Genomic DNA, 25,035 nt, shown 5'->3' with positions numbered 1-25,035 from the left:
AGATCTCGTCCACTTGCTTAATCAAAGATGGATGTCTTGAAGAAAATGCCAAAATCATGAGCTTGGGCTTGAGCTTGATTGACTGCTCGTAGTTGCTACTCCATTATGACCAGATCAGCTGTTCTTGCACAGGGAACCAACAGATGTTTGCTTGGGACTAGCACACATCTTCAATGTACAAGTACTGGTGATCTCATTTGTTAGGCGCCTGCCACATCAGAATGCAAGTCAATGTAGGGAAGGGGGAGGAAATGATGATGCAATCACTCGCCCACTGCAAGCCGAATATACTTCTGCACTTGCCACGAGAGTTCATGCGGAATTTGTTGGAATTTTTGGGTTTAGGTTCGAGAGGCAGAGGTCCGTCTTGGTTAACGAGCTGCCAATGTGATAGATAGGAGAAAGCAACTGATGGAATTTCTAATTGGATGTTTGGAAACGCGCTTTATAGTTCATTTCCAATTCTAACAGATTACTGTTAGAATATTCAAGTTGAAGGTATAGGAATTGAGATGGAAACGGTATGGAAGTCCATTTTCAGTTCTAGCGATTGCTAGAACATGAGAAATATAGAGAAAGATACAAAGTAGGAGAATGGAGCGGACCTGGGATTGAACCCACGACCTCCTGCGTATGAGGCAGAAGCAGTAGCCATATGACTACCAACTAGGGTGGTCGGTATTGGCAATTTTTGGCAAATACCGGTTTTCGGTATTTGATGGAGTCAATATCGGTAATACCGGTAGAATACCGGTTTTGTTGAAAATTTCAGGTAGTAAAAGAAAAACTTTTGATTTGGACTTCTGGATGAAAAACAATATTTGTTGACAAACTTCAAATGCTAAAATCATTGCTTGTTGAACTGGGCAAAGCGAAACTTAAGTAGACATTACATACTGAGCGACTCATCTCCCAATCCGCATTGGATTTTGTTAGCAATGTTGCCAACTACTGAGAATGCCCTCTATGGTTCAACCGAAGTAGGATGTATGGTTCCAAGACCTTCGAAAATCAGTGTTAAATACTTGCCCGTAATCCCTTCCAATTCATAATAGGAGAATTCCTTACGGATTGTATGCAAGCAGGGCCGGATTTAGCCGGAAGGGGGCCACGGGGCCGACAGCTTGTGGGGGCCCCAAAATGTACAAAAAAGGTTGGTTTTGGTATATAAGATTTGTGGGGGCCTGGGGCCACGCCCCCCGCCCCCCGTAAATCCGGCCTTGTATGCAAGGATCCCGGCGTCGACGTATTTGCCACCAGCAACGCAAGAGTTCTTCACAAGTTGTTCAAAAACCAGACAAATATTCATAGAAGCATCTTCTTCGTACCGATCGTCAGGTATGATCGTTGTCTCAGTTTCAACGATCGCATCAGGAATGATTAGACGCTTTAAGATCCCATACGCATGCTTAATCAAAGCATCGAAATAGTGGCGGAAATATCTGTGACTTGATTTGATAATAGTTCCAACGTAAATTGGAACGCCACGTCGGCTTCATATAGAGTGCAAAACTCACAGAGCAGTAGTTGCACAACAGCTTGAACATGTTCGAGGGCTTGAAGTATTTCAGCGTGCCTTGGTATCAGCCACTAATTAAAATCCTTTTCCGAATTCAGGACGTTTTTCATAGGTAATCTACGGAAAAGAACTACTACGTTTCGTACCGTTTTCAAAATTTCATACATTTCGAGAAAATTCTGGACAATGTTCATTGAAGAAAAAGTCAGATTTTTTATATTGACAGCAAAACTTTCAATACCGGAAATACCGGTATTTTCCGTCTCTAATACCGGTATTCTCGGTACCCAAAATTACATTCATGCGCGCATTCAATTCTTGTAAGTGTTTGTGGCACGGTAAACCTTTAGCCTAACTGAAAACTATTCAAGATTTTTCATACCAACAGGTATAAAAATATCGGTATTTTTAATCTCTAAAACCGGTATTTTCGGTACTCAAAATTGGTTGGTAATACCGGTACTACCGGTTTCAGTATTACCGGTTTGACCACCCTAATTTCAACAAATGTCCAATAAAATAAATTCCAATTTTCTATTGCTTCTCCTTGCTTCTTGATTCTATTGCAACGATAAGCTCCTTGTATCCTTAGTATAAATTAGGTTAAGTTTAGTTTAAGTTGAAAACATTGTAATTCCTACATGGTTCAATTCAACGTGAGGAAAAATCCTAACTGGCAGAGGCAATTAAAATGTATCAATAATAATTAAAAATGTAACATAGTGTTAAGTTGAGTTCCAAAATTGTTGTGAAACTGGTAACACTGGCAATTTAATGCATATTATATTTCCATACACAGGCAATAGGGTTCTATTAGAATGGTTTAGAGTGGCGATGGAGCCTGTTGCTTGTAAATTTAGGTGAAACTAGTTTGTAAGTTACTTTATACACATAATGAATTTAATAATAATAAGATAATAAATTTCAGCTTTGAAGCTGTGTGAAATGGACACTGCTGTCGAAACGGTTTCAATCGAGCCAGGAAAATCCCATCGCAATACATAGCAAATAAGGATGATAGTGTTAAGAAAACACGGAACACCGAGTCTAAAAGATGAATTCATGTATTACATAATTAGCAAATAAAATTAGTTTAAAAAAACTACCTCAAATGTGTCTCCATCAAAAAAGTTTCTAAACCAACTTAACGTTTCTCTAAGAATTGTTCCAGATCTGTGGTCAGAAGGATATTATCTAGAATTTCTCCCAGGAATATCACTCAATGTCCTCCTTCTTCTTAGGAAAATTCTACCAAAAGTTCGTAATAAAATTCCAAATTTTGGTATAAGCTTTTTTTTAAATAAAACATACACAAACATTCATACAGGGTACACTCCAAATGTGCACCAAGTATTCTTCCATAGTTCTTAAATTTCAAAAAAATAGGAATAAATAAATCCAAGTCTTTCATAAATCCCTCTAAATCACAAGTGAAACTAATTGCTCTTGGAGAAATTTGTTCTAAACTTTCGTAGTAGTTTGTAGTAGTTCCACAAAGTGTTTAACCAGCAATTCATCTGGGGAGAATTTTTTGAAATTGTACAAACGAATTCTTTTTAAAGTTCATTTTTAGGAAACATTCAACCGAACTTTTAAACTGTTGCCGAGTTTGTTGGAATTCGCCACGGATTTTAAGTCAGGCCAGGGTGCTTCAGGGCCCGTAGGCTATAGGTATCCACGAATTAGTCCTGGACAGGGAATCAATTTTTCTTGGATGCGCTTGCAAAACAAGCGACAAACGAGAATCAACGACAAAGATTTGTTTTTGTCGGAGATAATAATGTCAAAGATCCGATTTTTTTTGTCAGAAACAAAAAAGAAGACAGTTTTGTTGCAAACTTTACATATTGTTATTTTGCATTATCTTTACAGTAAATTTCGGTTTTAAGCTATCGTAGTTTCTGCTATTATGGAAATATTCGAGAATCTAACTCGAATCTAACTAGCATCGTATTTCGGAAATATCAGAGCATGCAATGGAAATTATTCTCGTCATATTGTGTTCGGGTTCTGATACAGGCTTGTTGCGAAGTACGTTTGTCAGTAACAAACTGTGTTGATGACAAAGAGTATATTGTTAGGCGTTGCTCGAATATTGATTCCCTGGTCCTGGAACTCTTTTAGAATACAGAGGTGGTGTGATTCACTTTGGACTTTGAACTTGGGAGAAGTTTCGAAAAACATCTCAAACGGGGTTCATTTTATAATTTTTACTTCTATGAGTATCAAATAAACCGGTATCTGGCTGCTCTCTCTGCTGTTTGGTTTTTATTCTGTGTTCCGTTTCACGATGTTCCATTTTTCTTTTCTTCAAACCACATGCTAAATGACGTTCAAACACTTGACGATGTTCAAATCAACGGGGTTCAAATTAAAAAGTGTTCAAATTAAAAACGATCATATTAACGGGGGTCCACGGTATAGTAGTTGGACGATTTCCCGGATTATTCCTGTTTTTCCCGGTCGTGTCCGAGTCCCGGTTTTCCCGCTTTCCCCGACTGGATGGACACCCCCTCCGAACGTAATCTTTATGCGAAATCCAGGATACTATGGTTGAACATGTTGATCACAATGGCTTTATGGGATAACAACGCCTCTGGCTTTTATATACATATATATCTGCTTCAACTCTAAAACCTAAGACGATGTTTATGTGTATAAAGAACCACGAAGAATGGAGTCGAAAGTCAAACATTGTTCCAAACGAGCAAAGTAAACAAATATCAGCATTCTTTGGTAAATGTAAGATAAGTCATGTACCTAATCATTATTACAAGAAGTAATGAAAAAAATAGAAAAGTTAAATTAAAAAAGCTATTCTAGAGTTCTCATATCACTATTTAACATTATTTGTTTACTGAAATATGTCAATGGTGAAGAAAAAACCGCACAATTTATTGGATCAAATGAAATAACTGCTTATACTGAAAGTTGCTTCACACAAATTCACATGTTGTTAATTTAGCTGGATTTTTTGTCTGCTGGTTATGGACCCAGAAACGCATTTTCTCTCTCCGCGTGTTTCATTAATAAGAACATATCTGGCTAATACTAGGTATCTGAAAAATAATATCAATTCAGCAAAAAAAAAATGCCTTTGTCTACCGAGTTTAATTATCATCGGCATGTAGAACATCTACAACCAGCTATGTCTACAACCAGCTAGTGTCCAATCTTCTTTTAGCAGCGAACAGGGAACATAATGTTCAACTCAAAAAAAAATAAAAAAGAATGAGACATCATGAATACATGGTGAATTTACAATAGTGAACAACACATACTTATCTCATTGAAGAGTTTTAGATTATATCCACCGTTGGATTCACAACAGCATAAATACTCTGCAAACAAATTATTCTGTTACTTTGTGACTCAATTAAGCAGTCAGATAAAAACTCCACACCTGTCAACTATGTGGTTTCACCAGCCTAAAACCTCTCAGACGTTCCTCTTCTGATGTGATCTATTACGAACCAGCCCGTAGTAGATCTTCGTCTCTAGCGAAGATGTCCATACGGCGTGATATGTTTCCCTCGTGGGGGAAAAGCATCATTTGAGCTCCTCCATTCCCATCTTATAGCATTCACCGTACCATACCATGGTCATGTGGACCTGCCATCATGGGAAAAACGTTGTGTAACGTTTTTTCCATACTCTTTCGAAGCCCTACTTCTCGTGCTCATTTCTCGCTGCTCGAAATGGCAATCGTTGGTTCTGGAATTTCGTAAGCTGCCAGGTTAATCCCCGAGTGACTTCGAAGCCACAGTGGGGGTGGCAACATATTTACTGAGCACAGGGAACGGAATTTGTTGGTAGGATGAGAAACAGAAGCAGGTCCTTGTACCTTCGTAAACTCACACCACCGTTACGTTCAGGGTTAAGCAGGTGAAAGTAAACATTTTATTTGTCTTTCCGACTTGAGCGGTGATAGCATTGGTTCAGTTTAAAGGCCTCCCACCTCACTTATTCTAATAGGAGAATAAAAGTGTAATTTATCAAGCGCGAACAAAATTTTTCAATTGCAACAGCTATATAATGTACTAGAATGTCAAGCAGCTTAACTGAATTTTGTTGGAAAAATGGTGAAAGCGAAATTTGATCATGGCTTGAAATTTCGAGATGTCATAAATTATAAACTTTATTGCTATATTGAAGCTAAAGCGAAAGTGGTATATACATTATAATATCAGATTACTAGGGATATACAACATTGAACAGCCTGATAGGGTGGATGGTAGTTTTTGGAAATGCTACTAGTGAATGTATGCACTAACATGAATTTTATGTCTTCTGACATTCCACAGACTGTTTACCCTATTTCAATGGCATAGAGTGCAGTCCTGCCAGCACTTTCCACAATCCTAAAACATACACACCATTGCGAGACCATCATGAATGGAAAGTGAGAAAAAGTCTGGAAAAGTACAACAACACCGAACAAGCACTCCGTCCGTAATGGGCGAAATGGTGCCAGCCTGTCCGCGGTCGAATACATAAAGTCGACGCTGTATTACTAAACTACGCAGGCATCATTGAGTCATCCTCGTACCGCAGTAGTGTATGAGGAAGGAAGTTCCTTTGCCTGTGAGCGAACTACCGAGCAAACTTCGAATGGAAATGATTATTTCTATTTCGACGACAAAAAATAGCATACGGTACAGAATCCATCGTCTCAGGAGGATGTGGTCTAAAATGTTAACATTTTGAGTTGTTCCACTTTTATCAAAAAGTGAGTCAAATTTCCATGGGAAAAAAGTGACGGCAATACGATCTTACGCAATTGGTGAGTTGATGAAAGTTAGCGTGTGTCATCGTGTTAGCATCATCATGATGTACCATTAGCATTAGCATTAGCATTGAGCAATTCGCACAAATTCGTAGGTGGTACAAGCCTTGATTATTGTATGAGAGTAGCGTCACTTTCATCCGTTACCACAGATATTGATTTGGGTCTAATCACTATCTCTTAGATGGAAGCAATGCACTCTCCAATAGTCCAGATCTGTCCTGGCCACGTCCTTGCGAATGCTGGGGAAGGGGAAGGATGGTTAGTCGGACACCTACTTAAGAAAGATGCAGAGAACTTTACGCCCTCTCATAGGTGCCACGGGAGGTTTTGGAATTGTTAGTGTGGAAGGTTATAACAGTAGGAATCGTGTTGCTAGAACGTGAAACACAGAAAGAACTATGATAGAAATACAAAGTAGGAAAGGCACGAGCCTGGAATTGAACCCACGACCTCCTGCTTATAAGGCAGAAGCGGTAGCCACTAGACCACCGAGCACGTCTTGTTAGCATCATCATGATGTACCAATGCAAAAATTGCAGCTTAGCTTTGAAACATTGCAGATGAAAAAGTGCTGTGAGAAAGTATTGTCCAAGTGCTAAATGCAACGCCAAGTCGATTTCGAACGATTTTGATTTTCATTAAGAATTCAGACCCTTCCGTTACCAAATCCCTTTTGAAAACGAAATTAAAAATCTTTTTAGCTGTAACTTTTTTGTCTTTTAACATTTTTAACGCAACTTTCGTCAAAAGAAGCGGAATTTATTCAAGTTTTAGTAGTTTTATGGATTTTTAGGTTTGGTCAATCGATTCCGGAGTTATTCCGGATTGAAAATATATGTTTAGCTTTAACCATTTTTCAGAACGCATACTTCGGAAATGATTATCTTCTTCTTCTATATGTATAATAAAAATGAGTTGAGTTTTCCTTCCTGACGATTTAACTCGCGAACGGGCTGTCCGATTTGCAAGATTTTCTCCCTAATTGATTCGTTTTGGGATCCGCAAGGTTTGTATCTACAAAAAGTTGGTTAATTCAACGGGGAAATGTAAAAAATCATCGGAAACAATTATGGGTCAGCTGTTGAGGAAAACGAAACAAACGCACGGAAATTGATCTAGAGTGCGATGCTGCAAATAGTTTATTGTGACATTTGCAACACCCGGGCAAAGCTGGGTTTTTTCGCTAGTGTTAGATATTTTTATTGGAAACGGCGCATAAACTATACCAAATAATATAAGTAATTTGATTGGTCCAAAATAAGGCTTGTATTCTGAATTCCGGACTTTCCGCCGGAACCTGTAACGGGGTCATTTCATGGAAATAGGTTTCCATCATGCCATGCGCATCAAACTTCATGATTTCAAAAGTTATGGCATTCTATGATAGTTTTGTACTTCCTGGGCCATACTTGAACCGATTAGAACTGGTACACGGATTATCAAGTACTGGTTCAAAATTCAATATTGAGAAATAAGTAAATCCCAGACACAATCCCCGTGTCGAAACGTCGGGTAAATAAAAAACTCGTTGTAATAAGTGCAAGACTGAGTAGCCGTTCAATAAATGAAAGTAAATCCCATCATGCGGCACATCAAACTTCATGATTTCAGAAGTTATGGCATTCTATGATAGTTTTGTATTTCCTGAACCGCTTTTAAACCGATTGGAACCGATGAACGGATTTACCGAGTATCGGTGCAGGGGTCAATTTTGGGAAATAAGTAAACCTCATCATGTGGCATTCGTTAAATTATGGCATTCTATAATAGTTTTGTACTTTCTGGGCCGTATTTGACCCAATTGGAACCGGTAAATGGAATTACCGAATACTGGTTCAAAATTCAATCTTGAGAAATAAGTAAAACCTATCATGCGGCACTTCAAACTTAATGATTCCAAAAGTTTTGTATTTCCTGGACCGTATTTGAACCGAAGATGCGTATTTTGGTCGAAAGATCATTCAAGATTACCTTTGTTTGGGTCCCTTATCACTGCTCAATCTACGGCAATGAGAAGTCGGTGGGCGCACAAGAAGGTGAGGTTTATGATAGACAAATCTCGAACAACGAGTTTTTCCCATTAGTCCGTCAGAGTACTCTTCAGAGTACAGAGTACAGAGCAAAGGAATTTGACACACAACGAACTTAAACGGTGGCTATTTTACATAATTCCTAAAGTTTCTGGGCGAGCGTGGTTTAGAGGTGGGGACTTAAGTCGAGGTTTCATTCGCGAATCACGAATCATTGTCCAATCACTATTCACTAAACGCACATTTGTACAGAATAAACCTTGTCGATAGCAAATTATGTAGGTGCGGAGCCGGTTACGATGACATCGAAAATGACGCCTCCAGAGAGCGACTATTGAATACCCTTGTGGCCCGAGGTAAACAACCCTTCAGGGAAATTCGAGGTGTTTTGGGGGGATCGTGATGCGCTCTATATGCAGGCCATTTATGATTTCCTTTGTGATTAAAATTAAAATCTAATACTTTTTTTTCTTTTTTTTTTTGTCTGCTGCTTCTTTCAGGCTTAGACCAAAAGTGGTCCATCTTGCCTTTGGGATGTCTTCAGTCGCTTTACGTGTGTACACGGACATTTGTCTTTTTAGTTTTCCGTATGCGTGTTCAGTTGCTTTGTCGTCTTGATTCTTACAGCGTAATTTCTATCCGTTTTAAAAATTGCACTATGCTTTTCATTTCATCGATGTTTTCTTCTTCGAATATTTTGGCAATTGATTTTAAGTTGTGTAGTACTGGTGTCATTGCTCTGTTGTTCAGCCACTTTACACTTTGGTTCCAGGTCTTCGACTTCGTTGCAGAGTCCACACATATCGTCAGTTTCCCATTTCCATTTGAATTTCCTGTCTTTCGTCATACAGTGGTTTGATCTTATTTTGCTTTAAGTAATTTTTTCTTCTGCTGTCAGTCCTAGTCCTTTGCACCAGGGTTTGCTTAGTGGTATTTTTACGAATTCAAAATGTTTTACTCCTTTTGTCTTCGATATGTCTTGATATCTGTTGGTTCAGTTCTGCCAGATTATCTTTTTTGTGAGTATTAAGGCATCTCCCATCGTGAGAGATTCCTGGAATGATTGGTTGGTTGTCTCGATCATTTTCGTAATCTGCACTGCCGTATTGTCTGCCCACTCGTTTCCTTCAATGCCCACGTGACTGGGCATTAGGGTGGCTCAAATTAGTATGGGAAAAACTTTTTTCAATTTTTCTGATGGGCCGCCCTCTTATTCGGTTCTATTTGATGCCCTGATGCTCTGGACAAAATTTCAGCCAAATCGGTCAACGTTTGGGCGGTGCTAAACTCGTTGGAAGTTTATATGCAAAAATGTATGCAGAAACATCCAAAAACAGTGAATTGCAGTTGGACGGCACAACTTAGGAAGAAGAGCTATGATACTCATCCAGATCTTGAAGAATTTAATACAGAATGTTATGCAGAAAACCGCGAGAAGATTAGAGTTTGCCCGGCTAAGTTATTAGCATTTCACTGTAGTGGGGTTTGAGCAAATTTCGTTTCTTTTACCTTTGAAAAGAAATAAATTCACCCCTACAACACTCCAGTAAAGTGCTAATATCTTTGCTTAATAAACTTCAATCTTCTCGCGGTTTTCAGCATAACATTCTGTATTTAATTCTACAAGAACTGAATGAGTATCATTGTTCTTTATCGTAAATTGTACCGTCCAACTGCAAATCACTATTTTTGGATGTTTCTGCATACACTTTTCCATATAAACTTCCGACGAGTTTAGCACCGCCCAAACGTTGACCGATTTGGCTGAAATTTTGTCCAGAGCATCAGGGCATCAAATAGAACCGAATAAGAGGGCGGCCCATCAAAATTTTTAAAAAAGTGTTTTTTGAGCCACCCTACTGGGCATCCATTGTATTTTAATGTTTTTTTCCTTCCTTCTTAAGTTCGTCTATCAGCCAGAGTATGTTTCTTACCACGTAATTCGTCCTACTTTTTTCTTTGTTTTTGAGACTATGGCAGGCACTTTTCGAATCAGTTATGATTACTGCTTTCTGGTATCCCTTCTGCGACACTACTTTGATAGCATCGAAGATTGCTTTTAGTTGGTGATGTTGGGGTTAATTTTTTCCGAAATGTGTGTCTTGTCTGTCCAATCTACTGCTGCAGTTGCTGTGCTGTTCGAGTTCTTGGATGCGTCCGTGTACAATTGATTGAACGTTTCATACGTCGTGTGTATGGTTTCTCTAGCAACCGCTCTCCATTGTTCCGGATTAACGTTGGATTTCTTTTCGTCGATTCCAGGAAGATTTGTTTCCACCACCTTTTGCCAGTTAGTTTCTTGTAACTTCTGATTGAGATTATCTTTGTTCGTGTATAGTTGTTGAAATACCTCTTTGTATTCGCAGGCTAGGTCAGTGAGAAACGAACCGTGGCTTTTGTTTGTAGTTATGGCCTTATTGATGAACTTTCGATTGGGATTGCTGTTCTTAATGCCTCTTTGAGTGCTAACCACTCCACTCTGCTGTCCATAGGTTGCTGTCCGCAGTCTGCCAGCATTACGTTGATTGGAGTACTTCTCAAGTACCTCATAGCTACCTGATGAATGCGTTCTGGATCGTTTCTGTTTTTTGGCGATTCGTTTTTGCCGCGTTGCCGTAGATGATTGCCCCGTATTCGATTTTAGAACGAATCAGCGCGTTTCCGATCTTTAGTGTTTCTGGATCTGCAGGGCTATTGCGATTGCTGATCACCTTTAGCATATTCATGCTTTTGCTGGCTTTTGTGATTACTGCTTCTATGTGCTTTCTGTGTTTCAGACCTCTGTCTAGCGTGTATCCTAGCAGCTTATATGTATTCACTACTTCTATTTTTTCCTCTTGGATTCTGATATTGATATCTGTGTCTTTTATCCTACCGAACTGACCGCGTATATCCTAGGATTTACCTTCAGGTTTAGTTTCTTGAGTTCCACATTCAGCTTTACCAGAAACCTGTTTGCTTTGCCTACTATCTCCAGTGCGTCTCCAGTTACAGTAATTGTGAAATCGTCCGCGAATTGGACCAGCACTACTCCATCCTCCTCTATGTCGTGTAGACTCGTTGTATAGATGTTGAATAGAAGCGGCGACAGGGGGCAGCCTTGCGGTAGTCCCGTGTTGGTGGTGATCGTCACTGTTTTCTCCGGAGATAATATGTTGACTTGCCTTCGACGTAGGTATTCGTAGATCCATTTTAGTGTATCCTTGGGTATTTCCTTTCTGGACAAGATTTCCAGCATTTTCTGACAGTCCACACGGTCAAAGGCTTTGTCCAAATCCAGAAATATGGCCACGATCTGTTTTTTAGATTGTTTGGCTTCCTTGACCGTGCTGACCACGAAGTTGACACAACTTATAGCCGAATGGTCTTTCCTGAAAAATACTGTTAGATCCTCTCTAGTTTCATCAGTTGGCCTCAGTGACTGAATATTCGTTTGTAGGATTTTGAACTTATCCATCAATGTTTTCGGACGACTCTTCTGTTCCTTTTACTGTTTGTTCTGCGTACCCATCCAATTCTATCGTGAATTCGTCAATAATTCGATTCAGTGTGGTGCTTATTCGGATTACTAGTTCTTCGTAGTTGAGCTCAGAGGCCGCTTGACCCGCTGCTTCCATGTGGATGACTGACTAAAGCTTCATCAGCTTTCTCACTAAATTAAGGTTTCTCCAGAACTGTATAATCTCGTTCATAGTTTTCTCCAGAAGCGTTACATTGTAGTGGTTGTCCGTGAACTGGTAAGTTGGTGTTTCCTTCACTTTGTCAGCATACGAAGTCGCCGCCCTTGCTGCTGTCGGTATGTTTTGGCTTAGTGACATTTTCGTTGTTCGTTGAATTGTTCTGTATTGCGAGCTGGGTCCATTTTTATTCTTCGGGTCGCTGACGATTTCCGGGAATTCCTCCGCGTTCGACAGTAACTCGAATTGATTTTGTTCCTTTAGTTTATAGCACGCCTCTCTGTACGTCAATTTTTCTTGTTGCATTGAGATTCTCACGTCCGAATGTGTGAGTGGCGATAAAAGGAAAACAAACACTCCCCTAGATGGTGCAACTCAGCAAAGATTGGGTAAAAATGAGTATATTTCCATATATTTTTTGACTTTTTTGAAATCATTGTGATGACCCGATCATTTTTGAGGTTATGAGCAGAAGGAAAACAAACATGTTTTTACACATGACGAATTGCACATTAGAGTGCGAGCGCTAAACGTCACTCATCTCTATTGTCTAATTTATTCTCACCTACTTTTCCTTTTCAGGACACTGTCTGTCGGTGGGGTCATGTGGCCCATCGCAGTTTATGCAAGCTTTTTGTTTACAGCTTCCTTCTGTATGGTGTTCCCCACATTCCCGGCATTTCGAGGTTCTCCAGCACATCTCTTTTCGGTGTCCGAATGCCCAACAGTTCGCGCACTGTTTGATCGGGAATAGGTACAGTTCTACTTTGAAGTAGCAGTCGTACATTTCTACGCTTTCTGGAAGTTCCTTTCCTTTGAAGGTGATTTTTACGTTTTCTGGGTCCCTAACACTGTAATCATGAAGTTTGATGTGCCGCATGATGGGTTTTACCTATTTCTTAAAATTGACCTTTGAGCCGGTACTCGGTAAATCCATTTACCGGTTCAAATTGGTTCAAATATGGCCCAGGATGTACAAAAATACCATAAAATGCCATAACTTTTGAAATCATTTAGTTTGATGTGCCGCATGATGGGTTTCACTTATTTCCCAAGACTGACCATTGAACCGGTATTCGGTAAATCCATTTACCGGTTCAAATCGGTTCAAATATGGCCCAGGAAGTGACCGCGTAACAGGTTCCGGCGGAACCTCCGGTACCGGAATACAGGCCATATTTTGGACCGATCAAATTCCTGATCATATTTGGTATAGTTTATGCGCCGTTCCCAATATCTAAAATAATCATTTCCGAAGTATGCGTTCTGAGAAATGGCCAAAAGCTAACACCCATTTTAAATCCGGAATAACTCCGGAACCAAGTGACCAATCCTGGAAACTCATAAAACTCCTAAAACTTGAATAAATTCCGCTTCTTTTGGTGAAAGTTGCGATAAAAAATGTTAAAAGACAAAAAAAATTACATCGAAAAAGATTTTTATTCTTAGGTTGCCTCAAGAATTCTTCTTCTTCTTCTATGACTCTACACTCCAACTGGAACTTGGCCTGCTTTTCAATTTAGTATTCTATTAACATTTCCTCAATTATCAATTGAAAGCTTTTCTATGCCAGCCATTGCATGAGTGTTATCTTATGTGGCAAGTACAATTGATACACTATGCCCAGGGTGTCGAGAAAGTTTCCAACCCGAAAACATCCTAGACCGGACCAATTCAAGAATTGCTGATAGAGTAATAGGCCTTGTTTAAGAAATTTTAACATTTAAACCCACTTGTGTTGTCCCATATTGATATTTATTCGCATAATACATTAAGATTCTGATACTCTATTACACAAAATATAAACATAATTATGATCCATTTAAAAATTCCACAGCAATGTATAAAAATAAATAATATGTCAAATTTTCAGAAAAATTGATAATTTTATCAATTGATTAGAATGTTTTATTTTTCTTCGAAAAATGTAACGGCAAACCACACAAGACTCTTAGGCAAATAGGAGTAGTAAAGTTTTTATAACATTGAGTGGAAATTGAATGCAGTACTAGGTGCTCGTTATCAATAAACCGGATCAAGATTTGTATCACCGTTACATATTAGACCTGTTTCCTTCAATACAGGAAACGAGCGTACTGAAAACTTTTTACTTATGGAACGTGACGAGTGACGTTACTCTTATTCGAAAACAGTATTTTTGCTTTTCAATGTTGTACCGGGGGAAAGTAGAAAACTCTGATTAATCCACCTAGAGGTGTTTGTGCCTTATTGCTGGAACGTCCACGAAAAAAGTTATAACACTTCGAAGATTGAGTGTTAAACCATATGCAAAAAAACGTTTATTCTTTAACTTTTTTTGTCGATCTTCCAGCTACGTACCTTCTTCTGCCAAATCTGTCGGCATCTTCCAGACTATATGCTTGAGTCACGTGATTGACGATAAATTGAAGCCGCGTTAGAGCAAAAATGTAAAAAAGTACGTTTTCCAATACTAATCTCCACACAGGCATCACCTCAATTCATCGAACTGAGTCGATTAGTATATAATACTTTGGGTCTCCAAGCCTCCTATAAAAAGTTTGTTTTTGGAGCGAACATATAGCCTTTACGTATACTTAGTACACAAGAAAGGCAAAAACGTCATGTACAAAGTTTATACCAAACTCAAAGCTCACCCAATACCAGCGTTCCTGACGTTTTCACTTTGTGCTGAAATGTGTAATTCTATGAGCAACAGTCGTGGCAACAGTGTTCACCTGCTTCCAGCTTCAACGCTCATCCTGGAAGGATATATTCGGCCTGTGTTTCACATTTAATGACTGGGGATGATCAGATTCCATGAGTGAAAACATGATCCGAATATCTAATTAAGGGCGATAATACCTTGACAACGTGCTGATGGCGAATTGACAGCAGAGTGTGCAAATTGGATCATGAAAGGTAAAGATAAGAGGGGATGGATACTGGATAGACTGAAGTCATCAATTGCATGTTATGTAAGCGATGGTCGTTTTAAATTATTATAATAGTATGTGTGATGTACTTTATGTCTGACCTCTATGAGATGAGTGGTTTCAGTTGCAGGGAGAAGAGCGTGAACGACATTGTAAACAAGAACAGTTACAGGAAGGAATGACATGAATAAAGGGAGTTTGAGTTTAAGTCGCATACGAGACGGACGTGTTTTATTTGTGGTTAAGAACCTGACAATTGGCGTACGAGGTGGGATTCCGCATTGAGTTTCGGCTGTTTCCGGTGGATTTGGATACAGGTTAGTTTCATTTTGACATGATTTTTTTTCAATCGGTAGAGCTATACCCTATGAAAAAAAGCAATTTAATGCTGCTATAACCCAGAGTATGTGGAATTAGGTTATGAATTTTTAAGTTTTCGGATTGAGATATTTTTCTTTTATAATGTGTTGAGTGAGTTTTATTGAGGTGCCTTTCAAAAAGTGAACAAGTGAGATTGAATGAGGGGCATGATAATTTTTTTTTGGTGAACTGACGGCCTTGAGTTAGACGGTGAAAAAAAAAGAGTTTTACTGAAAATAAATGATTGGAAAACATAAAGATTTGTTTTGTTGTCCGTATGCTTTTATGTAACGGGTTAGGAAGACACGAATGGGATACATTGAGGGGTGATGTATTATGTAACATGGAGTTCACAAAATGGAAACGATTGATCATGGAATCAAATTGGAAGAGTGAGGTGAGAGGTCGTTTTCGATAACATAGGGTGACGGCTGTTGATTTGAAATGATAACGAGGAACAGTAGGCTAAACTGATGGGTCTGGCTCGTTGATAGGACTAGTAGTCCTTAGTAATGGCTGTTTTCATTGATTGTTGATGCGGATGACGTATAGCTGCTGGCTCTACGGGTAATGATACTGGTTGCATCAGAGTAAACCAAAACTGCTGGTTTTGGGTAGAGTGTTTATTCAAATCTGATGGATTTGGGAATAAACGAAGTAAGACTGTTGGTCTTAGCTATTGTATGCCTAAAACTGTTGGTTTTAGTAACGGAAATCGTCCGTTGGAAGATTCTCATTCACATGAATCTAGTTGACAAAGGAGTCACTTATTATACGGAACTAAAGCTATATTTCAACAGGAATGACGGCGCTTATTATTAACTACTAGCAAGATTAATATAAATGTGGGGGGGGGGGATACATTGAATTGATATCACAAATTTAGAAACAAAACAACGCAATTCCACATACTCTAGGGTGCTGAAGCTGAAGCGGACAAATTAAAACATCATTTCCTTTCTCTAATTTTCTATTAGAGCAATGGAATCGATGCGGGTTATCAGACCGTTTGACATGAACATTGATGATAATCGACAAGCATCAGAGTGGGCAAAATGGAAAAGGCAGTTGGAGTGTTACTTCAGCGCCTGTAACGTGACGAATCAGTCGGACAAATTAGCGAAATTACTATTTCTTGGCGGCCCTGATTTGCAGGAGTTGCATGACAACTTACCCGAAGCAAAACGAGTCCATTTAGTGCTCAGCGATCCTCCTTATTATGATGCTGCTGTCGCTGCTTTTGATGCACATTTTGAGCCTAAGCGTATGATTGCGTATGAACGGTATGTGTTCAGGCAGATGTCGCAAAAACCAGGTGAAAGATTGTCAGACTTTGCTCTGAGACTAAGGGTTCAGGCAAAGCGGTGTGAATTTTTGGCTGACGTTTTCGAAGATATGATTATTGACCAGATAACAGAGAAGGGTAACTCAGATGCTTTGCGAATGGAGATTTTGAAAAGGGACGCAAGGTCATTGAACGATATCATCGCTTTGGGAACAGCAATCTCGGAATCAAAATTGAAATCGATGCAGATGGCGAATAATGGACGTGATAATCGAGAAGACGGAAGTGTCAATCTAGTGAAACGCCAACGTCGTGATCAGGTTGCATACCCACCGCGTAACCCGACTATGAATCGTGGGGTTGTGATGACGTGCTACGCATGCGGTCGTCCAGGCCATCTTAAGTCTAGCAAGTGGTGCCCTGCGAAAGGAGTGAAATGTAATAGATGCTACATCATGGGTCACTACGCAAAGTGCTGCTTCAGATTTGGGCAAACCCAAAGCCAAGATTCTTCGCAGCATCGCAAAAGATCGTTCCAGGAGATATCCGAGAAAGCCAATTTGTACGAGCATCCAGCGAAACGCATCAGAGCCGTGTCAGAGAAGAACGATGGTAACCAAGAAGATGCAAACATCTTCTTTGCAATGGGACGTAATCAGTTCCGTTTCTGTATTGGTGGGGTCGCAGTACCGATGACGATAGACTCCGGTGCTGATGTAAACATCATTACAGCAAATATCTGGCAGCAGATGAAAGAGAATGGTATTGAAGTGTACGATTGGTCGAAACAATCTGATCGTGTACTAAAGGCTTATGCCAGCAGTGAACCATTGGATGTAAAAGGCATGTTCTGTGCAGAAATAGTTGCAGGAACTAATACTACGAATGCGAAGTTTTATGTAGTAGAAGGGGGAACGCAGTGTTTGTTAGGTGAAGATACTGCCAGAGAACTGGAAGTATTACAAATCGGGTTCAATATTGCCGCCGTCGATCAGTCACCAAAAGAATTTCCAAAAATGAAAGGGATACTTTTGGAAATTCCGATCGATCTTTCAGTACAACCAGTTCAGCAGCCATATCGGCGTGCTCCGATAACCCTCGAGAGCTTGATTGCGGCTAAGCTACAGAGTTTATTGGAGCAAGGAATTATCGAACGTGTGACAGAACCATCCGCTTGGGTATCCCCGTTAGTTCCAGTCTTGAAGGATTCCGGCGAGGTTCGCCTTTGTGTGGACATGCGGCGGGCCAATCGCGCTGTATTGAGGGAGAAACATCCGCTTCCTATCATCGAAGAACTTCTGGGCAGCATCAAGGGAGCCATCCGTTTCTCTAAGGTGGATATAAAAGATGCTTACCACCAAATTGAGATTTCGGAACGGTCGCGCGAAATAACCACTTTCATTACCAAGTATGGTTTATTCAGGTAACTGAATCTGTTGAGTTAATTTGCTTTATTTTGTATGAATTGGAATAAATAACGTAATGAATTTTCAAATGTTGTGTTCATTTCTTATAGATATAAAAGGCTTATGTTCGGTGTTTGTTCAGCCCCAGAACTTTTCCAAAAAGTTATGGAAACTATAGTAGCTGGTCTAGACGGAATTATCGTTTACATCGACGACGTAGTGGTTTTCGGAAGTTCAGAAGAGGAGCATGCAAAGCGGCTACAGGCGTTGTTAGATAGGCTGGCGGAATACGAGATATTGCTGAACTCAGCTAAATGTATATTTAATGTGAGTAAACTCGAGTTTTTAGGACATGAATTGTCGGTAAACGGTATAAGACCAACAGAGAGTAGGGTGAAAGCTATAGAACAATTCCGTTCCCCGTCAAATGCAGCAGAATTAAGGAGTTTTCTGGGTTTGGTGACATACGTCGGCCGATTTGTCCCGTGCTTAGCTAGTAAAACGGATAGTTTACGAAACCTTCTCCGCGCAGGGACACCTTTCATCTGGAAAAATGTCCATCAGTGTGCTTTTGATTCGATAAAGAAAGCTATATCATCGGTAGGTTTTCTTGGTTTCTTTGATCCCAATGATACCAGTTTGCTTATTGCGGATGCAAGCCCGACTGGACTTGGAGCAGTCCTGCTCCAAGAAAATGATAGGAAAGAGAAAAGGATTATTGCGTTTGCCAGCAAAGCCTTGACTGACCTTGAAAGGAAGTATTTTCAGACCGAGAGAGAGGCATTAGCCCTTGTGTGGGCTATCGAGAAGTTTAGGTTGTATTTGCTAGGAGCAACATTCAAACTTATCACTGACTGCAAACCGCTAGACTTTCTCTTCAGTCAACGTTCTAAACCATGTCCACGAATTGAAAGATGGGTGTTGCGAGTACAGTCGTACAGGTTTGACGTCATATATGAACCAGGAGCTACAAATTTAGCTGACGCGTTATCACGACTGTCAATGTCTCAACCAGAACCGTTTGATGACGAAAATGAAGCTTTCATAAAAACTCTTGTGGCAACTTCCGTGCCCAAGGCAGTCACTTCACAGGAAATAGAGGAACATGTTGAAAAAGACATGGCTCTTAAGGATCTTGTTGCAGCTCTGGAAGGCGGTCAATGGACTGAGGCTGTCAAGAGTTTCAAACCATTCGAATCCGAACTATACCGATCAGGAAACCTGCTCATGAGAAGCCAACGTATAATTGTACCAGAGTCTCTGCGGTCTCGAATTCTCCAACTGGCTCATGAGTCACACCCGGGAATAATATCTATGAAACGGAGGCTGCGTCAAAAAGTGTGGTGGCCCGGGATGGACAAACAGGTGGAGAAAATAGTGAAAAGCTGCAAATCATGCACGATTGTGTCTGCGCTCGACCCTCCGGAACCCTTGCGATCTACGTGTATGCCGGAAAGACCTTGGGTAGATTTAGCAGCGGATTTCGTCGGGCCATTACCGTCTGGAGATAATCTTTTGGTTATCGTTGATTATTTCAGCAGGTTTATAGAGGTGATAGTCCTGAAAGAAATCACTGCGGCAACGACGGTCAAAGCCTTCCACGAGACGTTTTGCCGGTTTGGGATGCCAGAGACCCTTAAAACCGACAACGGTCCACAATTTAGAAGCGGGGAATTCAAAAGCTTCTGTCAGGAGTACGGTATCGAAGTTCGTAAAAGTACTCCTTATTGGCCACAAGCGAATGGGGAGGTTGAGCGTGTAAATGGCATGATAAAGAAACATCTGCGAATAAGTCAGGTAGAAGATACGGATTGGAAGTGGGACCTTCGGATGTGCGTACTAATGTACAATTCAACTCCTCATTCCACCACAGGCGTCGCACCATCTGTATTAATGTTTGGGAGAATATTAAAAGACAAGCTTCCGTCTGTTCCACTCAAACCTAACAGAATGGTAGAAGAGATAAGAGACAAAGATACAGAGCAAAAGCACAAAAGCGCAGAATACGCCAATCTACGACGACGTGCAAGAACAAGTAACGTGCTAGTGGGTGATACAGTTGTGGTAAAGAGACCCACCAAGGAGAACAAGCTGACCTCGAACTTCAGTCCAGAAGAGTGGGTGGTTATCGAGAAAAACGGTTCACAGGTAACACTTCGTTCAAAAGTCTCTGATAGTATTATCCACAGAAACGCATCTCATGTCAAGCGACTTACACCAAATGTCCAAGGGGATGGGCAGAGGTCTTCAGAGGATGAAGTTTCGGACCTGGACCTGGCGACTGACCAAAGTGACGAGCGGACAAACGACCACAGCTGTGATCCAGCCATTCCGATAATGAACCAGACACGACCGCAAAGACAGAAGAAGCAACCAGTGTATTTAAGTGATTTTCAGATAAACAATGTTCGTTAGTGTAAAGAAAGGGAGGGATTGTGATGTACTTTATGTCTGACCTCTATGAGATGAGTGGTTTCAGTTGCAGGGAGAAGAGCGTGAACGACATTGTAAACAAGAACAGTTACAGGAAGGAATGACATGAATAAAGGGAGTTTGAGTTTAAGTCGCATACGAGACGGACGTGTTTTATTTGTGGTTAAGAACCTGACAGTATGTAATGCTATGATTTGATGTACTCTGAAAGAACTTTTTTATTTTAATGTTCATTATTGATTCTACTGTATTGATAGTATTGATAGAAAATTAACACGTTAAAAAATATATGTAAAACAACTACAGTTTATGGGGCCCTCCTTAGCCGTGCGTTAAGATGCACGGCTACAAAGCAAGACCATGCTGAGGATGGGTTCGATTCCCGGTGCCGGCCTAGGAAATTTTCGGTTTGGAAATTGTTCCGACTTACCTGGGCATAAAAGAATCACCGTGTTTGCCTCATGATATACGAATGCAGAAATGGTTACTTGGCTTAGAAACCTCGCAGTTAATAATTGTGGAAGTGCTAAATTAACAGTAAGCTGCGCGAAAGAAGAACGCGGGCAGCAGGGACTATGTCCAAGGGCTTGACTATCCCTCCCCAGGCCATCTGCGAGTTGTGGCGCCTGCCTAGGATGTGGTGGGGTTTGACAGTGGGCCCTGTTAAGGACATAGTTGGAAGAGTACCACGATGGCAGTCAATATGGCACCGGACCTTCCACGGGTCAACCCAACACCTCCCGCACTCCTCTCCCACCAACATTCGAATGCATCGAACAGCATCGAACAAAAGTTTAATATTCAGATTACTAACCTGTTCACAGTATATTTATGTACTTCCCGTGATAATTAACATGTTTCTTCAAAAAGTCCTATGCATTTCGGCACGAAATAGGGTTTCTTACCCCATTTCCGGCCTAACATGCGTACGACTGCATTATTCAATTGATATTTATGACAGGAAGCAACTTTTCCTGAATTTTGTGGGCTGTATAATACTGCATTGGGGTTAACTTCTGCTTAAAAAATAGCTATTCGTGCTAAATATCGTTTAAAAAAGCTTTTATTTGATTTAAATTAACGAGGTGCAGCACTCATTTCAGTCATAGCGATTTCCATTCCGGCATATCATAAAACCAGTTCCCGGCCTAAGCAAAATTTCACTCAATCTCTCAACACTTTTCTCTCATTCTCTCTCGGTACGGTAGAAAATGCGACGTAAACACAAATATACACGTTCCACGACAACAAGATGCCAGATGGTATCATTCATAATCATTTTTATTTGGTTGAGAAGATATATTTACTCATCCAAATTTTTTCCAAATACTTAAAAACAATATTTGTTTTGCCTTTTGAAATCGAGAAAATTATAAATAACATGATAGCGTCAACTTATTATACAGTTTTCCTATTAACGATAAAGGATCATTTTCATTCTCCTGGCCTTTTGGCAGCACGGTGCGGCTAGAAGTTTTTGGGCCGAGGTGATTTTTTGTTCGGTTTGAGAATATATTTTTAAATGTATTCTAATTATGTTTATATAAGTTCTAGTGATTAGATTGAAGTGCGTGTGTTAAGCATTATGCAGGGTGGCCACTGAAATTCGATTTTCAAATTCCCGGTTTTTTCCCGCTTTTCCCGATAATTTTTGTCAAATTTTCCCGGTTTTTATTTAACTTGAAATAGATAAATTAAAGATGGACATTGCATGCCAGTCTAGTGTAATTCTCCCTTCTTAGAGCATAATGTTCATAGAACGCATTAAAAACGTATATACTTTAGCAGAAATGTTTTTAATGTTCAGCTCTCGGTTTGATCTTATTCAGACTATTTAAAAGAATACCTTCTTGAGTAACTGAGGTAGCTTTTCAATTTATCTCAAAATTATGTGAGGAAATACGCAATTCTCTTATAAAGTAATTCAAATTAAATCGAAAATTTTAACTAGGAGAAATTAGAAATAAAGTAGTAAAGCAGTATATTACCTCATCATAGTTATTGGTATCGCTTTTCTGGAAATCCACAAAATTAATTTGAACACAGATTTAACCCAAATATTTGTTGATGATCAAAATAATTATTTTATTTTCCAAAATATCTATAAAGCACATTTTGAGCAATCGAAATACTCGTTTCGTAATTCAATCAATATTACGATTTACATTTATAGTTTTTTTTTCTTTATTTCAATTTTCTATCCATTAAAATAAAATATTGAATTTATTATTAAAAAGTTCCCATTCAATGTTGGAATTTTCAAAGTTTTGGAATTTATTCCTTATTTTCCGTGTAACAAGATAAAGAAAATCTTGCAGTATATCTTTCACCATCATTACCTTCTATTATATCAGGTTAGTTGTGGAAAACACTTAACTAAAGATATTTTATTCTCTAAAATACTACAGACAAAATCACATTAATCAAACAATTAACATTTTCCAATGATTTGTAGAATTTTTAAATATAATTCTAAACAACTCTTAAATAAGTGTTAAATTATATATTTAACACCATATTTTTTTGATTTCCATGCAATTGAAAATTACAAACAAATTGAAGCATCTCATCTAGCGATCTAGTGATAACACAAACTGGAATTGGGAAAAAGATCTACTTAATTTTTGTTCTTCACACACCGTGTACTAAAATCATTTCTAAAATAATTCAGTGCGACTGAGTAATAAACATAAAAGAGTAAAACTTTTCTTATATCAACTTCATTGAAAACTTTGAAGAATTTTGAATGTAACTGGACGAAAATTTATTTTTTCCCGGTACATGTCCTGAATTCCCGGTTTTCCCGCTTTTTTTCCCGGTGACTTCAAATTCCCGTCTTTTTCCCGCTTTTCCCGTTTTTCCCGGTTCGATGGCCACCCTGATTATGGTGTGGTGATTAAAAGCTTGAAGCAATGATTGTAACGAGCACTAGGACGATTTTCAGGTAGGTGTTTATTTGATGATACCGTTTTGTAAAAGTGGAAAGAATCACTCCGGCTCAGTGGTGTGGCATCGGAGAGCGAGATTTTGAAATCTACATTTTTATGTTCTACAATTGAATCAATTAGGAGTAAAACAAGTGATTGAAAAATATTGAGTATTGTGAAAAATAAATGGGAGACTTTTTAAAAATTATCAATCATAAACCTACGGCTTCCAAACAGTATAAATCATTAGTTTTCTGTGCAGTGAGCCGGGAACCGGGTCCATAGGCCCAAGTAGTGATTTACCCTATAGCCTAAACCAGCAGTTTCGTGCAAATTTAACTGCCGTCCGCGTTTTTTTTGGTTTATCACTGCACTCCACTTCTTCTCAAAGGGCATTGAAAAAATATTTTTTTTACACACTTCTCCGGACATGAGCAGCCCGAAATGTTGATGGAATGCAAATGAAACATCACTTTATGAAATCAGTCACTTGTTTGACGCGAAAACTTAATATAAACTGCTATTTTTGTTCGAAAAAACGACTAAAAACTGATCGCGGAGCGAGTGTAAACACCGGTACCGATAGCAGCAAACTAATAAACAGGGTGGCCCAAAACAGATTTTGCTCCGCCGCGCTCAGTCGATTATGTTTCATATTTTGGGTGTCGTTCGCTGGTTTCGGTTGGTTTGAATAGGGGCTTACCGTGCTCAGGTCGTTTCAGGTTTGTATGGCAGTTGATATGGCGAGGTTGAATTTTACATTATTCTGATTGTGGCACTCCGTGATTGGGCGCTGGTGAGGGGAAGACCATATGACTGGATGAAATTCAAGAGCTTTAACTCCTTAGACAATGCATATTAAATGAACGTTCCAATAGTTGGGAGTCGATTTTAATCGAGGTTGCAAATCTTTAGCATGATAATAAAGCCCCAAATACAATGTCGGCGGAACAGAAACGGAAACGGCAAATTTGACAGTTAGCCCAGAAATTTTCCGTCAAATTTGCCGTTTCCGTTCAGCTGACATTGTGTTTGTGAAATTCAACAAAATAGCCAGATTTTTTCTGTGATACATATCCATCTCACCAGGAGCAGATACTTCATACAAAAAGTGTGACATGGGGGTGAGCGGAGTATAAAATGCTATTTCAACGGATCTTTCCTAAGGTGCGTTCAGTGAAGTCTCTGGAATGTTGCTTTCAGCTATGTGGGTTCTCTTTTCGCCAGCGTTTGGAGGGGAGGCGCTGTAGCCAGTGTAATGAATGGTTTAGTTTCCCATAATAGTTTTCATACAAACTTAAATCGGCTTGTTCTCAATCAGTTTTTGTTCAAATCGGCTTTTGGAGGACACTCGGAGCATGGGACAGAATCAAGTGAGCGTGGTGGAGCTGGGTCGTTTTTTGAACCACCAGGTTTGTGCAGGCCCAAAAACCTTTAAAAGCAACCATTACGAACGACATAGAAGATAATACGACTCGATACAATCGGCAACGACCTAGGCGACGAATAAAGGATCACGATTGGAAGCTTGGTACATGGAACTGCAAGTCGCTAGGGTTCGCAGGTTGCGACATGATGATCTACGATGAATTACATCCCCGCAACTTCGACGTCGTGGCGCTGCAGGAGATTTGCTGGGCAGGACAGAAAGTGTGGACAAGCGGGCATCGAGCGGCTACCTTCTACCAAAGCTG

The 25,035-nt window shown here is 39.7% G+C and overlaps 2 protein-coding genes and 1 pseudogene across 8 annotated transcripts in view; 1 reads left to right on the top strand and 2 right to left on the bottom strand.

Moving 5' to 3' along the window:
* The window catches only part of LOC134224547 (kinesin-like protein unc-104), a 174,547-nt gene that overhangs the window by 138,557 nt on the left and 10,955 nt on the right, over window positions 1–25,035 (bottom strand). The gene's annotated exons all lie outside the window — the stretch shown is intronic.
* On the bottom strand, window positions 11,968–12,895 carry LOC134222484 (uncharacterized; annotated as a pseudogene).
* LOC134222482 (uncharacterized protein K02A2.6-like) lies at window positions 18,984–20,396 on the top strand. The gene has a single exon (XM_062701633.1). It carries the CDS (start codon window positions 18,984–18,986, stop codon window positions 20,394–20,396), a length of 1,413 nt encoding a protein of 470 aa, XP_062557617.1.

The sequence above is a fragment of the Armigeres subalbatus genome, chromosome 3 (genome assembly GCF_024139115.2).
Source record: "Armigeres subalbatus isolate Guangzhou_Male chromosome 3, GZ_Asu_2, whole genome shotgun sequence".
Taxonomy (NCBI): domain Eukaryota; kingdom Metazoa; phylum Arthropoda; class Insecta; order Diptera; family Culicidae; genus Armigeres; species Armigeres subalbatus.
The sequence above is the reverse complement of the archived record's forward strand: the minus strand, read 5'-3'. Positions and strand labels throughout refer to the sequence as shown.